The 15,480-nt window shown below is 34.1% G+C and overlaps 1 protein-coding gene across 1 annotated transcript in view; it reads left to right on the forward strand.

Moving 5' to 3' along the window:
* The window catches only part of LOC131956742 (dynein beta chain, ciliary), a 69,598-nt gene that overhangs the window by 44,468 nt on the left and 9,650 nt on the right, over positions 1-15,480 (forward strand). The window contains exons 33-61 of the mRNA XM_059321320.1: positions 171-278; positions 601-732; positions 1,108-1,268; positions 1,623-1,779; positions 2,168-2,272; positions 2,545-2,702; positions 3,036-3,174; positions 3,357-3,449; positions 3,613-3,807; positions 4,167-4,377; positions 4,696-4,823; positions 5,113-5,261; positions 6,133-6,283; positions 6,766-6,897; positions 7,191-7,364; positions 7,840-8,145; positions 8,640-8,807; positions 9,422-9,661; positions 10,155-10,316; positions 10,592-10,909; positions 11,441-11,519; positions 11,689-11,915; positions 12,220-12,381; positions 12,764-12,997; positions 13,348-13,608; positions 13,800-13,946; positions 14,101-14,239; positions 14,628-14,759; positions 15,100-15,362. Of these exons, the coding sequence (XP_059177303.1) occupies positions 171-278; positions 601-732; positions 1,108-1,268; positions 1,623-1,779; positions 2,168-2,272; positions 2,545-2,702; positions 3,036-3,174; positions 3,357-3,449; positions 3,613-3,807; positions 4,167-4,377; positions 4,696-4,823; positions 5,113-5,261; positions 6,133-6,283; positions 6,766-6,897; positions 7,191-7,364; positions 7,840-8,145; positions 8,640-8,807; positions 9,422-9,661; positions 10,155-10,316; positions 10,592-10,909; positions 11,441-11,519; positions 11,689-11,915; positions 12,220-12,381; positions 12,764-12,997; positions 13,348-13,608; positions 13,800-13,946; positions 14,101-14,239; positions 14,628-14,759; positions 15,100-15,362 (5,031 nt within the window). The remainder of the gene's footprint in view (positions 1-170; positions 279-600; positions 733-1,107; positions 1,269-1,622; positions 1,780-2,167; positions 2,273-2,544; positions 2,703-3,035; positions 3,175-3,356; positions 3,450-3,612; positions 3,808-4,166; positions 4,378-4,695; positions 4,824-5,112; positions 5,262-6,132; positions 6,284-6,765; positions 6,898-7,190; positions 7,365-7,839; positions 8,146-8,639; positions 8,808-9,421; positions 9,662-10,154; positions 10,317-10,591; positions 10,910-11,440; positions 11,520-11,688; positions 11,916-12,219; positions 12,382-12,763; positions 12,998-13,347; positions 13,609-13,799; positions 13,947-14,100; positions 14,240-14,627; positions 14,760-15,099; positions 15,363-15,480) is intronic.

Genomic DNA, 15,480 nt, shown 5'->3' on the forward strand with positions numbered 1-15,480 from the left:
AACTAACCAAATAAATTTTTAAAAAATATTATCAACTTAAGTTAATCTTTAGTGACCTGCAAATTTTGTTTCTACTTTTTCTCATTTGTAAAAATGTATGGATGCTATTTTTTGTTAGATTCTGCTTACATTTTGTTGGTTTAAAATTTTAAAAATGTAATTGTCCACAGCCTGCATTATGTGGCACACAGATTTGGTGGACCACTGAAGTAAACCAAGCTTTCTTCAAACTAGAAGAGGGACATGAAGGGGCTCTCAAAGATTATCTTAAAAAACAGGTGGCCTAAGTCTGTCCTTGTTATCAGTATTAGTACGACTTATTTCTTAATGTAGTGTCCAGCTACTTAGTCAGTGAATAATGATTGAAATTTTACATCTACACGAACTCATTTTAAAAAAAATTACCTAAGTATCAAAATTAAGAAACAAGCTAAATAAAAATATTCATGCAATTAATCAAGTGAAAATATTAACACTATGCCCTTTTTTTTACAGACATAGGCCCTATAAGTTAATACCTTAAAACAAATCACACTGCAAAATGCAAACTTTCATAACAATGTATTTCTACTAATGAAACCATATTTCCCCATTGTACAGATTGGCCAGTTAAACAGCTTGATCAACTTACTGCTAGGAGACTTGAGTGTGGGAGACAGACAGAAGATCATGACCATCTGTACCATTGATGTACATGCAAGAGATGTTGTCGCTAAGATGATTCAACTCAAGGTCTGTTATTGTTGTTTTTTTTCATTTATCATCATGCTGATTTTAACAATGGAATTAATACGGATTTAAAATATTTTGAACTAGAAAATTGAATTAAAAAAAAAAAAAGCATGAATTATTTTACAGATCTTTTGTTGTTGAAAAAACAAAAGGACTTGTAAATTTTGGAAGCTAAGTTTAGAGTTAATAATGCTAAAAATTATTGTTCTTTTATGTTGATAGTTTCTTTCAGCTGTATTTTAATTGTAGATATTCTTATTTTCCATGCAGTGGTAAAACTGACTGATTGTTTCTTGCTCCATGATTTTAATGGAAATCATTGTGTGGGTTCTTGTTTCAGTTTTCAAAATCTTTATCTCATTTTATTTGTTCAAGGTGGATAACTCTCAGTGCTTTGTCTGGCTCTCACAACTCAGACACAGATGGGACTTAAAAGAAGATGATTGCTTCGCCAACATTTGTGATGCCCAGTTTCGCTATGATAAAGAATATTTGGGAAACACCCCTCGTCTTGTCATCACCCCATTGACTGACAGGTTATACCACTCTTTGATATAGTTTGTACATTGAAAGGTCATACCAATCTTTAATATTGTTTGTACTTTGAAAGGTCATACCACTCTTTACGATTGTTTGCACATGTTTCAAATCTAAAACAACCTAGGTAAAAATTGTTATAAAAACATGGAAGCTTATATAGTTTACAACTTAATTGTTTAGGTAAAAATAGTTTAAAAAAAGAAATGAGAAGAAAAAATAACTTTATAGACCTGATAGTCAGTATGTATAAGATTTAATGCATCATCAAACCATTGTCATAAATTTGTATCATCAAAAATGTTTGAATTGTTCATGCCAACTGTAGGCCAGTATGTATTTTATATGAACAGATGCTACATCACCCTTACCCAATCCCTGCATCTCATCATGGGTGGGGCCCCGGCTGGCCCCGCGGGGACAGGGAAGACAGAGACAACCAAAGACCTGGGGAGAGCTCTGGGCATCATGGTCTATGTCTTCAACTGCTCGGAACAGATGGACTACAAGGTAATTATTATGCTACACACGCCTCAGGCTGAGGAAAAAATCTAGAATAAAGATAAAATTTAATCCAGAATTTAATTTATCCAATAATCTTATACCACTGTTGTTTGTTTGGTTATTTAAATTTTAAACATTTGTGTTACCTTTCAACAAAAACTATCATTGTCATACATTTTTGTCCTTATTAGTGTGTTGCATAGAATAATGAGTGTATTGTCCCAGTATTCCATGCTTTATCATGTTTATGTAATTTGTGTGATCCAACTTTTTAGTCAGTTCTGTTACCTATACAATATATTACCAGTGAAGACACTTTTAATGTACCAATGCAGCACACAACACATTCTCATGTTTACACTTGCACACATGCATGGCTTTGATATATTTTCAGTCTGTGGGGAACATCTTTAAAGGTTTGTCACAGTCTGGAGCCTGGGGATGTTTTGACGAGTTCAATCGCATTGCTGTAGAAGTACTTTCTGTCATAGCAGTACAGGTCAGTGAGCCAACACTTGGTGTAAACTGTCAGTAGTAATACAGTGTAAGTATGTGATGCTTGTAAACATGTCAGTGTCACTACTTTGTATGCACTTGATGCTTATATTTTGTAAACTATCAATAGTAATACAGTGTTAGTACGTGATGCTTATAACTTGAAAATTATCAATGTCAATACTTTGTATGTACTCGACACTTATAACTTGTAAACTATTAATGTCAATACTGAGTACTAAAAATTTATAAGTTTTTGGTTTTTATTTTAAATAGGTAAAATCAATTCAGGATGCTATTAGAGAAAAGAAAAAAAGATTTAATTTTATGGGAGAAAACATTAAATTGATATCCACCGTTGGAGCGTTTATCACCATGAATCCAGGATATGCTGGCAGGGCTGAACTTCCAGAAAATTTAAAAGCTTTGTTCAGGTTTGTTACTTACAGTAAATAAATATTTGTTCAGGTTGTTACATACTGTAAATAAATTTTTTTTTTCAAGTTGTTACTTACTGTAAATAAATGTTTATTCAGATTTTTATGTTATTTACTGTAAATAAATATTGATAATTTTGAATTGTCTCAGCTATAAATAACTGGCTGTAATTCTTTGCATAGGCTCGCTCCATTTTTTTTCTAAATTGTTCTTTTTTTAGATTTACTTTTTTTTGGCCTATAAATCTTTTCCTATTTCTCATATTGCTACAGTTTATTTTCTAAACTGTTCTCTTTTAAGATTTACTTTTTGAAAAAACTGTTTTCCAGACCATGTGCCATGGTGGTGCCTGACTTTGAACTTATTTGTGAAATTATGCTGGTAGCTGAAGGCTTCTTAGATGCCAGACTGCTAGCCAGGAAGTTTATTACCCTCTACAGTTTGTGTAAAGAACTGCTCTCTAAGCAAGTAGGTTGATAAAAAAATGAGGCATTTGTATTGGTAGCTCTTCACTCTTTATAAATGTTACTTTTACTGTTGATTGTATTGCATCGTTACATATTTTTTTCCAGCCTGATAGTACCTTATTTGTAAGTGAAATAGTCCATTAACTGAGTATAGACAAAAATAAATGTTCACTTGTCCAACAGGACCACTATGACTGGGGTCTAAGGGCCATCAAGTCAGTGCTTGTAGTGGCTGGTGCACTCAAGCGTGGAGACAGGGGCAGGCCAGAAGATCAGGTACAAAGTTTACCAAGATCTATTTTTATTGTTGAATTGTAAAATTATTGTTTGTTACACAAAGTATGTGGCAATTTATAAAACACTTAATATAGTTTATATCTTCTTATTATCTAGGTAAATATTAATATTTAAAAAATTGTGTCAACCATTTGTAAAATAGGTTTTGATGAGGGCGTTGAGAGATTTCAACATTCCAAAAATTGTCTTGGATGATATGCCAGTATTCATGGGTCTCATCGGGGATCTGTTCCCAGCACTGGATGTGCCCAGGAAACGAGATATAGAGTTTGAGACGAACATCAAAGCTGCCACTCTCCAATTGGCATTACAGGCTGAAGAAAACTTTATCCTAAAGGTTAGAACTAGGTTATGTTAACAGTAGGTTAGGGTTACTTTATCAAGTAGGTTAGTGCTTCTGATACCACTGGACACGTCTTACTCAATGTGTGATGTACTACAATGTGATTCTGTTGTCTCTTTCCCCCTGCAATGTTTGGTATATATTAGCTGGTATTTAAACTATCACTAAATGTATGATGTTCTACAATGTGATTCTGTCAATTTCCCCCTGCAATGTTTGGTATATATTAGCTGGTATTTAAACTATCATTAAAACAAACAAGAAAACAATTTACAGGATCTGAAAATATTTATAGACCTGTGTTTTGTAAAAATTAGAACTGTTCTTTAGAAGACATCATTTTTTAATTTTAGGTTGTTCAACTGCAAGAGCTGTTTGATGTTAGACATTCAGTTTTTATCCTTGGCAATGCGGGCACAGGAAAGAGTTGTGTCTGGAATGCTTTAAGGCAGACAAACAAATATCTGGGTAGAAAACCTGTAGCCATTGACCTGGATCCTAAATCTGTTACAAATGATGAACTGTTTGGTATCATCAGCCCAGCCACCAGGGAATGGAAAGATGGTACGTCTATTTAACCAAAACAAAATAGTTAACTAAATTTTGGCATATAAAGATCATTTCTCTTCCTTCACATGATAACATCATTTGTCAAGTTGTTACAAGAAAAGATTAACTAATTTAACAAAATGAAATTCCATTTAAATTGAAAAAGATTTGGATGATATATAAAAAAGGGTGAGAGGTGTTAAATTAGAGGTGTATTTTAATCTATTAATATGTATCCTAGGATATATGGGTGTATTTTTGGGTTTACAAATAAAAATATAAACATTGTTAAGAAAAAATGACATGTCATAAAATAAATTTCAATGTTAACAGGGCTATTCTCAGTAATTATGCGTGATTTAGCCAACATGACTGGGGATGGGCCAAAATGGATTGTATTAGATGGGGATATTGATCCAATGTGGATTGAATCTCTAAATACTGTCATGGATGACAATAAGGTAACTGCATGCCTTGGAGATATTTTCTTATAATATTAACAATCATGAAATAGGAACTTCTCAGCTCATAGTGTTTTGGATTTTAACAGCTTATATATTTAGTAAATTTTAAAACTTTTTTGACATATTTGTTTTCTAATATTTTTTTTACCTACTTAAAGTAATGCCTTAAAAATTATTATTTTTTTACCCACTTAATGCCTTTAAAATCTGTCTTCACAAGTACTGTTTATCATTTAACATTTGTTTAGATAAAACTATTTGAGTGACTTTGGACCTGTTTATGTAGGTGTTAACGCTGGCCAGCAATGAAAGAATCACAATGACAAGGTCCATGAGACTTTTGTTTGAGATCAGCAACCTCCGCACAGCAACACCTGCCACTGTTTCCAGGGCCGGCATCCTCTTCATGAATGCTAATGACATCGGCTGGAATCCGTGAGTTTGACATGTTAGGGTTATGGTTAGGGATCATTTCTGTTGAGAAGGCAAGTCTTATAAACTCTCTAGACTTACAATATGTAAGATTTAAACGACTTACAGTATGTAAGATTTAAACAAATATTTCTATTTAGTCCCAAAAGCCAAATAAAATTATTTGGTTATGGTTAAGGATCATTTCTGTTGAGAAAGCAACTCTTATAAACTCTCTAGACTTACAATATGTAAGATTTAAACAAATATTAGTCTTGTAAACTGTCTAGACTTACAGTATGTAACATTTAAACAAATATTTCTATTTAGTCCCAAAAGCCAAATTAAATTATTTGGAATCTTATAGCAGTTCATACTGCTGTTTCTTTGTAGATTATAAGTTAGTGATTATAAATTTAAAATGATGTTTTGATTATTTTAGCACCATTAACTTTAGGCTGATCAATATTTCTGTCTCTGTTACACAGCTATATAACCTGTAACTTTGTATCAGTGCTTGTATCACTATTCCAGCTGTTTAACATATAACTATTTCACTAAGTCATTGTTACAGCTATGTAACTTAAGTAACTATGTATCAGAGCTTGTATCATTGTTACAGCTATGTAACTATGTATTGGAGCTTGTATCATTGTTACAGCTATGTAACTATGTATCAGAGCTTGTATCATTGTTACGGCTATGTAACTATGCATCAGAGCTTGTATCATTGTTACGGCTATGTAACTATGTATCAGAGCTTGTATCATTGTTACAGCTATGTAACTATGTATGAGAGCTTGTATCATTGTTACAGCTATGTAACTATGTATCAGAGCTTGTATCATTGTTACAGCTATGTAACTATGTATGAGAGCTTGTATCATTGTTACAGCTATGTACAGAGCTGGATAGACAGGAGAGGTGTACAACAAGAGAAAGCCAACTTGACCATTCTGTTTGATAAATACGTTGGCTCCATCCTAGACTGTCTCAGAATCCGCTTCAAGAAAATCACACCGATACAAGAGATAGCACATGTCCAGGTAAATTGTTGTGGGGATCAGAGTTAATCACACCAAGTTATAGCACATGTCCAGGTAAATTGTTTAAAATATACAAATATATATTTCAGGTATTTATGTTTAACTATTAAATAATGATATCAACAGATGTCGACCTATTTATGTTAAGTAAAGTCCAATTTAAAACCTTATGGTCCATAGGCAGGTGAAGTAGAGTTCACCTATTTAAGTGAACTCAGCATCTGAATGGATAATGTGGTCAGCACTACGCCCAGTGACTTTTACTTACTCTAACAAGAGTCAGGTACCCATCAAAGCTGGGTGGACTCAGGAACTTGGGATCTGTACTTGAGACTTTGGTTTAGCAGTTGTACGCTGTGCTTTTCAACTATGCAGTCTCATGCGTATGTGCAAATATGTAAATAATAACATGACAAATGCTGACCTATCCATGTTAAACTATGTGACAGATGCTGACCTATTTATGTTAAACTTTGTTACAGATGTTGACCTACCTGCTGGAGTGCTTGCTGACAGAACAGAACTGTCCACCAGAATCACCTAAAGATTTATATGAATTGTATTTTGTGTTCTGTTGTGTGTGGGCATTTGGAGGCACCATGTTTCAAGATCAGGTAACTCCCCATTTATCTTGTTAGCCAACAATAATACTTCTGATATTCATAAATAGCCCTGTGTATTTTGAAGGACACAATAATCACATTTCTTCATTTGTTTGACCTGATCTCTGATTATTAAAATCTTAAAACATTTAAGGTTGTTATCCAAATAAAGAAAAAAAACAAATGTTTTAAATACAATTCATGAGAAATAAAAGTTTAAATTTTTTGTTTTAATTGAATGTTACTATAACAACTTTGAAGTAAACTGTCCTGCCTAGAAGAAATATACATGTGTGTGTCCCCAGCTTTGTGACCACCGAGTTGATTTTACCAAGTGGTTTATACTTGAATATAAGACAGTCAAATTCCCGTCTGCTGGGACTGTGTTTGACTACTACATCTGCCCCCAGACACACTCCTTTAAACCCTGGACTAATCTAGTGCCAAATTTTGAATTTGACCCTTCTCTGCCTCTCCAGGTTAGTTATCACCATCTGCTGAGTTTATTTAATTGTGTTGTTTTCTTATTTTAAGTTAAACCCTTTCATTATTTATAGCAGACTTCATACATTTTTATTATAGTCAATAATTAACCAGCCACTTTATAGAATCTTCTCCCACAAGATCAAGCTCATGTATCCAGATTTTTTTTTATTATAATTAATTGGCATACAAATTCTCTCATTGGACTAAAAATAGGTTGTTGTTAATTTCAATGTTTTATCATTCTTACATTTATTAAAGGATTTCTATTCAATCATTCTTACATTTATTAAAGTGTTTTTTATTCTATAATTTTTATTATTATTAAAATGATTTATATTCTATCATTCTTACATTTATTAAAGTGTTTTTTATTCTATAATTTTTATTTAAATTAAAATGATTTAGGCATTCTATCATTCTTACATTAAATTAAAGTGTTTTCTGATTTCCCTTTTGATTTGATGTCAGGCTACCATTGTCCACACTGCTGAAACTCACCGCCTGAGGTTTTTCCTGGACATGCTGATTGCCAGTCGCAGGCCTGTCATGCTGGTGGGCTCAGCTGGCACAGGGAAAACTGTGCTGATGAACAACAAACTGAAATCACTCCCAGAAGAGTACATGATCGCCAACGTTCCCTTTAACTTCTACACGACCAGTGAGATGCTGCAGAACATTCTGGAGAAACCTCTAGAGAAGAAAGCTGGCAGAAACTACGGCCCACCTGGCACAAGAAAGCTTATCTACTTTGTTGACGACATGAACATGCCAGAGGTAACTAAACATCTGGAACTTTCTCTTGTTTAAACATAAGTTTTAAGTTATCAGATGAAACAAAAAGTTTGGAATATGATTTAGTTTTTTTTTAATTACTTAGTTAATTAAAACACAGAACAAATGAAGTAGAGAAATCATGCGCAATGTTGTTTGGTAAGATGTTATATAGTTTTAATGAAGCACAGTTTGCCACTTCTAAGATGGCGTGGTCAGAGGTTGAGTACACTCACCTGAAAATGTACACTTCACAAGATCCAGTTTGTGGGATGTCTTTCAGTCCACCCAGCTCTAATGAGTACTTGGCATGAGTTGGGGAAAGTAAAAATAGCTGAGCTCTATATGCCAAGGCCAAAGAAACATGAATTCTCCTTCATCTATCCTTTCTGCAGATCCTTGTACAGCTCTCTAAAGTTAACACTGCAGTCCCTACTATTGTGTTAGCATGTTCAGAGAATTTCTTTGTTTGTATAGCAAACTGGTGACTGTTTCAGGTGGACAAGTACTTCACAGTCCAGCCCCATACTCTAGTGAGAGCATGCATAGACCACGCTCACTGGTACGACCGCCAGAAGTTGACACTGAAGGAGATCCACAACACACAGTTTGTCTCCTGCATGAACCCCACAGCTGGTTCTTTTACCATTGATGCTCGCTTGCAGGTTTGTTTATTGTCTGCATATCTACATATACACACACACACGTGTATATATATATATATATATATATATATATATATATATATATATATATATATATATATATATATATATATATATATATATATATATATATATATACATATATAATGCTGTTAGGTTAGGTTTACCTGTTGTCCCTTGTGGGACATAGGCCGCTGATAAGAGCTTTCCAGGCGTCTCTGTCCTGGGCTAGTCTCTCCAACTGTCCCCAGGTGTTCCAATCTTTTTGATGTCTTCTTCCATAAAATGCTATTACTTCGATTAAACAGTGCCTGTCCTAGCCAAATCTTTAAAAAATGATTAGCAAAGACTACCTGACTTAAGAAACAGCTCAACAAAAATAAATCATCTTGTTCTATTGTGACTTGCATTGATTTGGTTTATTAGCATTAGATCTTGTATATTAAGATGCTTGATTGGCATTAAATAATATCCCTTTTGATCAGAATATTCCTCTATTTTTTTTTAATATTAAAGAAATATTTAGGTATAATTCTTCTATTTTGATTATAACATTAAACACATGTGAATCAACTCTCTGTACTAACATTTTTGTGCTGTAACTTTATTCACAGCGACATTTCTGTGTGTTTGCACTGAGTTTGCCAACTAAAGATGCTCTGGCAGCTATTTACTCCAACATTCTCGGCCAACACATGGCTCTGAATAACTTTAACAGCAACGTCCAGCGCTACTGTAACAACTTGATTCAAGGAGCTATAGCTTTTCAAGCAAAGATGATGTCAAGTTTTTTACCAACAGCCATCAAATTTCATTATATTTTTAACCTGAGGGACATGTCCAACATCTTTCAGGTAAATTTTATCCAGGAACTCTTGATTTATTTAAACAAAACTAACTATAACCATTTAATAACTACATTTATGATTTATTTAAAAAAACAAACGTATGCATAATTTTAATAGGAAGCAAAATGTAAAAAGACCTTATTGGGATTGATTATTAAAAAATGTTTTTTTAGCAAAGATTAACGTCAAACTAAAAAAAGAAAAAATACTATATAATTAGGAATGAAGAAAAAGGCATACATTGTAGTTACAGAAAACATTTTTTTTACTGTTTTCCCAAACAAAAACCTTTTGTCTTAGTATTAAAAGTTTTTGTCTTTTAAATTGCAGATATATTTAATATTCACCACTCATCTCTGCTTTATTTTTATAAAAGTATGAAAATATTTTTAAAAAAAACTTTATAATTTTTAAAAATCAAGTTAATGTGAGCTTTCTATCAAAATTATTCTATACTTAGTCAGATGTTAGCACTGACTTATTGTTTTTGTGTGTGCAGGGCATGCTGTTTGCTGGAGCCGAGACCTGTAAGACTGTACTACACCTGGTCAGGCTGTTTTTTCACGAAGCTGAGAGAGTCTACAAAGATAAGTTGGTGGACGTTGGTGACATTGAATTGTATGATAGAATCCAATTGGACATTTTGAAAAAGCTTTTTGAGGTACATACTACTTGTGTTTTTTAAAAAAGAAAGCAAAATCTGAATCAAGAATTCTCCAAATATACCTTTTTCAAAGTATAAAATCTACTTAAATAATATGTGCTAATGCTTTTAAAATATGGGATATAACCATCAAAATCTATATGGACATGTCACCACTGCAATTTTAAACATTTATTTAAAGAGTATTCATTGAGAGACACAAAACTTGCATAAAATATACAGATGAAGACCAGACAGTATTTAAAGAAAATTGTCCTTTTGTATATTGTTAGGACCAGAAAGAAGATCAGGTGAACGAGAAGCCAAATATTTGCTGCCACTTTGCCCAAGGGATTGGTGACCCCCAGTACGGGTTCATACCAGGCTGGCCCCAACTGAACAAGACCCTGAGCGATGTCCTAGACAGCTATAATGAAGTGAACGCTGCCATGAGCCTGGTCCTGTTTGAGGACGCCATGTCACACATCTGCCGCATCAACCGCATCCTTGAGTCACCCAGGGGCAACGCTCTCTTGATTGGGGTGGGGGGGAGTGGCAAGCAATCACTCTCTCGCCTGGCAGCCTTTATTAGTGGCTTAGATGTGTTTCAGGTGAGACCATGGGTGAAGGGCATTGTTTCAGGTGAGACCATATGTAGAGGGCATTGTTTCAGGTGAGACCATAGGTGAAGGGCATTGTTTCAGGTGAGACCATATGTAGAGGGCATTGTTTCAGGTGAGACCATATGTAGAGGGCATTGTTTCAGGTGAGACCATATGTAGAGGGCATTGTTTCAGGTGAGACCATATGTAGAGGGCATTGTTTCAGGTGAGACCATATGTAGAGGGCATTGTTTCAGTTGAGACCATATGTAGAGGGCATTGTTTCAGGTGAGACCATATGTAGAGGGCATTGTTTCAGGTGAGACCATATGTAGAGGGCATTGTTTCAGCTGAGGCCATATGTAGAGGGCATTGTTTCAGGTGAGACCATATGTAGAGGGCATTAGATGTGTTTGGCTGAAACCACAAACATTGAGTGGTTGTATTACAGATATCTAACTTATTCCTGAAATAATATTCTAGTAGTTTATTACAGATAGCCAATTTATCCCTGAAATCATGTATCTTGCATTATTTCAGATTACTTTGAGCAAACAATATTCAATAGCTGATCTAAAAAATGATGTCAATGGTCTGTATAAGAAGGCAGGATTAAAAGGTACAGATATTAATAATATTATGAATGTCATATCTCTTACAAAATAAAAACTATTTTTTGCACACTCTGTTTATGTGAATGTTGTTTTAATTTTTATATAATTGATTTATATTTATTTCTGACCTGATTCAACTTGTTTTTACATTACAAATGTATTTTTGATTGATAGGACTAGGAGTTGTCTTCCTTATGTCTGATGCTCAAGTAGCCAATGAGATTTTTCTTGTTCTCATCAATGACTTACTGGCCTCTGGTGAAATAGCAGATTTATTCACTGATGATGAAATGGAAGAAATCTTGGGAGTCATGCTCAATGAATGTAAACAGGAAGGCATTCCAGACACCAGGGAAAATGCTTGGTGGCTCTTCATTGATAAAGTGCGAAAAAATCTTAAGGTGAGTTTGATGTTTTGTTTTGTAAATTATAAAGAATATCAGAAAATATTTTTTAATTGTTTGAACCGTGATGAGAGAGTCTCAAAAGTTACAATTAATCGTTGTTTATATTAAATATTACTGATCAATTTAATTAAAAGGATTCATGAGAATAATAATATTGAACACAAATAAACAAGCTCTAATATTTTGAATGAATTGAGAAGGAAATTATAGGCAATTTCTTATATTGGTGATTAGTTTAAGATGATGAGGAAAAGATGAACGATATCAAATGTTTTAAAATGAATTTTGTTCAATGCAGGTGGTCCTATGCTTCTCTCCTGTTGGCAATACACTGCGAGTACGCAGCAGAAAGTTTCCAGCAATCACCAATTGTACCAGCATTGACTGGTTTCACGAGTGGCCAGAAGAAGCTCTTGTATCTGTCAGCCGCAGATTTTTGAGTGATAACGAATTATTAGATGTTCGTGACACAACAGTCAAAGTTTATTTTTGCATGAAAAAAATGATATAATTATTAGTTTTTTTGCTTTTAACTGATTTAAATTTCAACTATTAGTTGTAAGACTATTTAAGATACAAAAGAAATAAGGAAACCAAACACTTTAATAAAAAATTGATACTTTATGGTTTTTTTTTTTTTTTTTTTTGTGAATCTTGAGTTCATTAAATTATTTTATTTTTTAATGATAATTTGTCAAATGAAAGTAAAACTGCTAGTAAAAGAAAGTAATTTATACTTAAAAATATATTGGTGTCATGCTTTTGTTTAAAGATACAAATATAAGAAGCTAATTTTTATAAAAGTTGGAAGGGATATTAAAATGGCAGTACTCTCTCCCCAGAACAACTTGAAGGTTTCCATCTCCTTCTTCATGTCCTATGTTCACAAGTCTGTGAACGAGGCCAGTGCCATGTACCTGAAGAATGAGCACCGCTACAACTACACAACACCTAAATCTTTCCTGGAACAGATTGTCCTGTACCAGAATCTGCTGACCATGAAGAATGATGAACTGCAAGCCAGCATCATACGTTTAGAAAATGGTCTTGAAAAGCTGCGTAGTACAGCAACACAAGTAAGTTTTCCACCCATATGTTGCTGTGTAATTATTGTAGCTTGATTATAGTATTTTTTTGTCAAATGATTAAAAAATGTTATTTTATAAAAAAAATACTTGTCACAGTTAATTTATTAGATAAATCAAGCTAGAATTAATCTTTTAGTTATTGTCTCAATATTTAACGAATTGAGAATGTCATTGAAACATTATTACAAGTCAGCTTTGTGTTTTCTAGGTAGATGATTTAAATGTGTTTTCTAGGTAGATGATTTAAATGTGTTTTCTAGGTAGATGATTTAAATGTGTTTTCTAGGTAGATGATTTAAATGTGTTTTCTAGGTAGATGATTAAAATGTGTTTTCTAGGTAGATGATTTAAAATCCAAACTGGCATCTCAAGAAGTGGAGCTGGCAATAAAAAACACTGAAGCCAATGACCTGATCACAGTGGTCAGTGCAGAGACAGAGAAAGTCTTGGCTGAAAAATCTATTGCCGATGTTGAAGAGGAAAAGGTGTCCATCATCACCACAGAGGTGGAGCAGAAGGCTGCGGATTGTTCTAGAGATCTGGCTAAAGCAGAGCCTGCACTCTTGGCAGCTAAAGAAGCCTTGAACACTTTGAATAAGGTTGGTGGATACTAACTGTTACTTATAAAGCTGGACATTAAATGGTGCCACTTGCTTATAAACATTTTGAATAAGGTTGGTGGGACAATGGTTCAAGTAGCTAACAGAAAAGGTTAGAAGCCTTAAGGTATTGATGGCCCCTCCTGTGTTCTCAGCATAAAACAAAAGTGATTCTGTTTTTATTTGTCCAGAACAACCTGACAGAGTTGAAGTCCTTTGGTTCTCCCCCTGCTGCGGTCACCAATGTGGTGTCTGCCGTCATGGTCCTGCTGGCGCCAGGTGGGAATGTGCCCAAAGACAGGTCATGGAAGGCGGCTAAAGCATCCATCATGTCCAAGGTAATGGGATATTTTTACCACAAGCACTTTCAACAATATTTCTGTAAGGAAATATCAGACATGAATATCTGCTATGGATGAATGAAAATTGTCCTGTGAATATAATAGCCAGGTAATTTTTCTATATGTAGATGAATTCATTTTCTTTCCATAGATTGATGCATTCCTTGACAACCTCATGTATTATGACAAAGACAATATTCCAATGAGCTGCCAAATTGCTGTAAAACCCTACTTAAATGACCCAGAATTTGATCCAGAATTCATCAAAGCCAAGTCCAGTGCTGCTGCAGGTGTGTATGTTGTTTAATAACTTCAACAAGTACACCAGGTAGGAGCTGGTTATTCACTGATTCACATGATGTTTTTATACATCATGTTATGATGCAGTAATGAAAAACTTGATGTAGACATCATTGTCTTGGTTTATTGAAAGCTTCACTGGTGCCCTGGTTTTAAGACCCTAAGTTTAGTCTGTTTGGGGTAGTTAGGATATATATAACCACATATACTTTGGCTTGTTTGCTTACCTTAATTTAATTTAAAATACATTAAAAAATCATTGACATACATTTTTGTTGGATCATTCAAGAGAGACCAGTGGACATTAGTCACTTTATTCCTTGTTTATATGCACAGAAATGATTTAGCTTTGATATTTTTAAACATTTTGTCCCCCAGGCCTTTGTTCTTGGGTGATCAACATCATGAGGTACTATGAAGTATTTTGTGAGGTGGAACCTAAAAGGCTTGCATTAAAAAAAGCTAATGAGGACTTAAACTCAGCCCAGACTAAACTGGCTGCTATCAAAGGTAAATTATAATGGTAAACTGTATGCTTTCAAAATACTCCTTAGTAATAATTAATTTGTGTAATCATATTTATGTCAATATTCTGAGTGTTTATTTCAATTTAAGTAGAATTTATTAGTATTAACGTCATTTCTTTGTGTTAACATATTTATGTTGGCATTGCGATAATTTATGTGTTAATGTTAACATATTTATGTTGGTATTAACATATTTATGTTGGTGTTAACATAATGTATGTAAATGTTAATAAATTTATGTTGGTGTAAACATAATGTATGTAAATGTTACCATATTGATGCTGGTATTAACCTAATCAGTAAAAATGTCTCCCTGCTATCAGCCAAAGTGGGAGCCCTGGAAGCCACACTGAACGAGTGTCAGGCTGAACTCAACAAGGCCGTGTCGACCAAGCAGAAGTGCCAGGAGGATGCGGACGCCACTGCTGCCGTTATAGAGCTGGCCAACAGGCTGGTCGGTGGTCTGGCCTCAGAAAATGTCCGCTGGGCACAGGCCATCATGAACTTTCACGAAAACGAGAAAACCCTGCCTGGGGATGTGTTGCTGATTACAGCATATGTCTCTTACATGGGCTCATTCACTAAGGTCAGAATACTGGATTGGATCATTTGTGTTCAGTTTTTTTGGTTGATTTTAGCAACTTTTTAGGCTTGTTATTTTTAGAACAGTATAACAAGTAAATTGAAGAAGTAAATATATTTGC

The sequence above is a fragment of the Physella acuta genome, unplaced genomic scaffold (assembly GCF_028476545.2).
Source record: "Physella acuta isolate Inbredline_101_S28 unplaced genomic scaffold, ASM2847654v3 ptg001173l, whole genome shotgun sequence".
Taxonomy (NCBI): Eukaryota; Metazoa; Mollusca; class Gastropoda; family Physidae; genus Physella; species Physella acuta.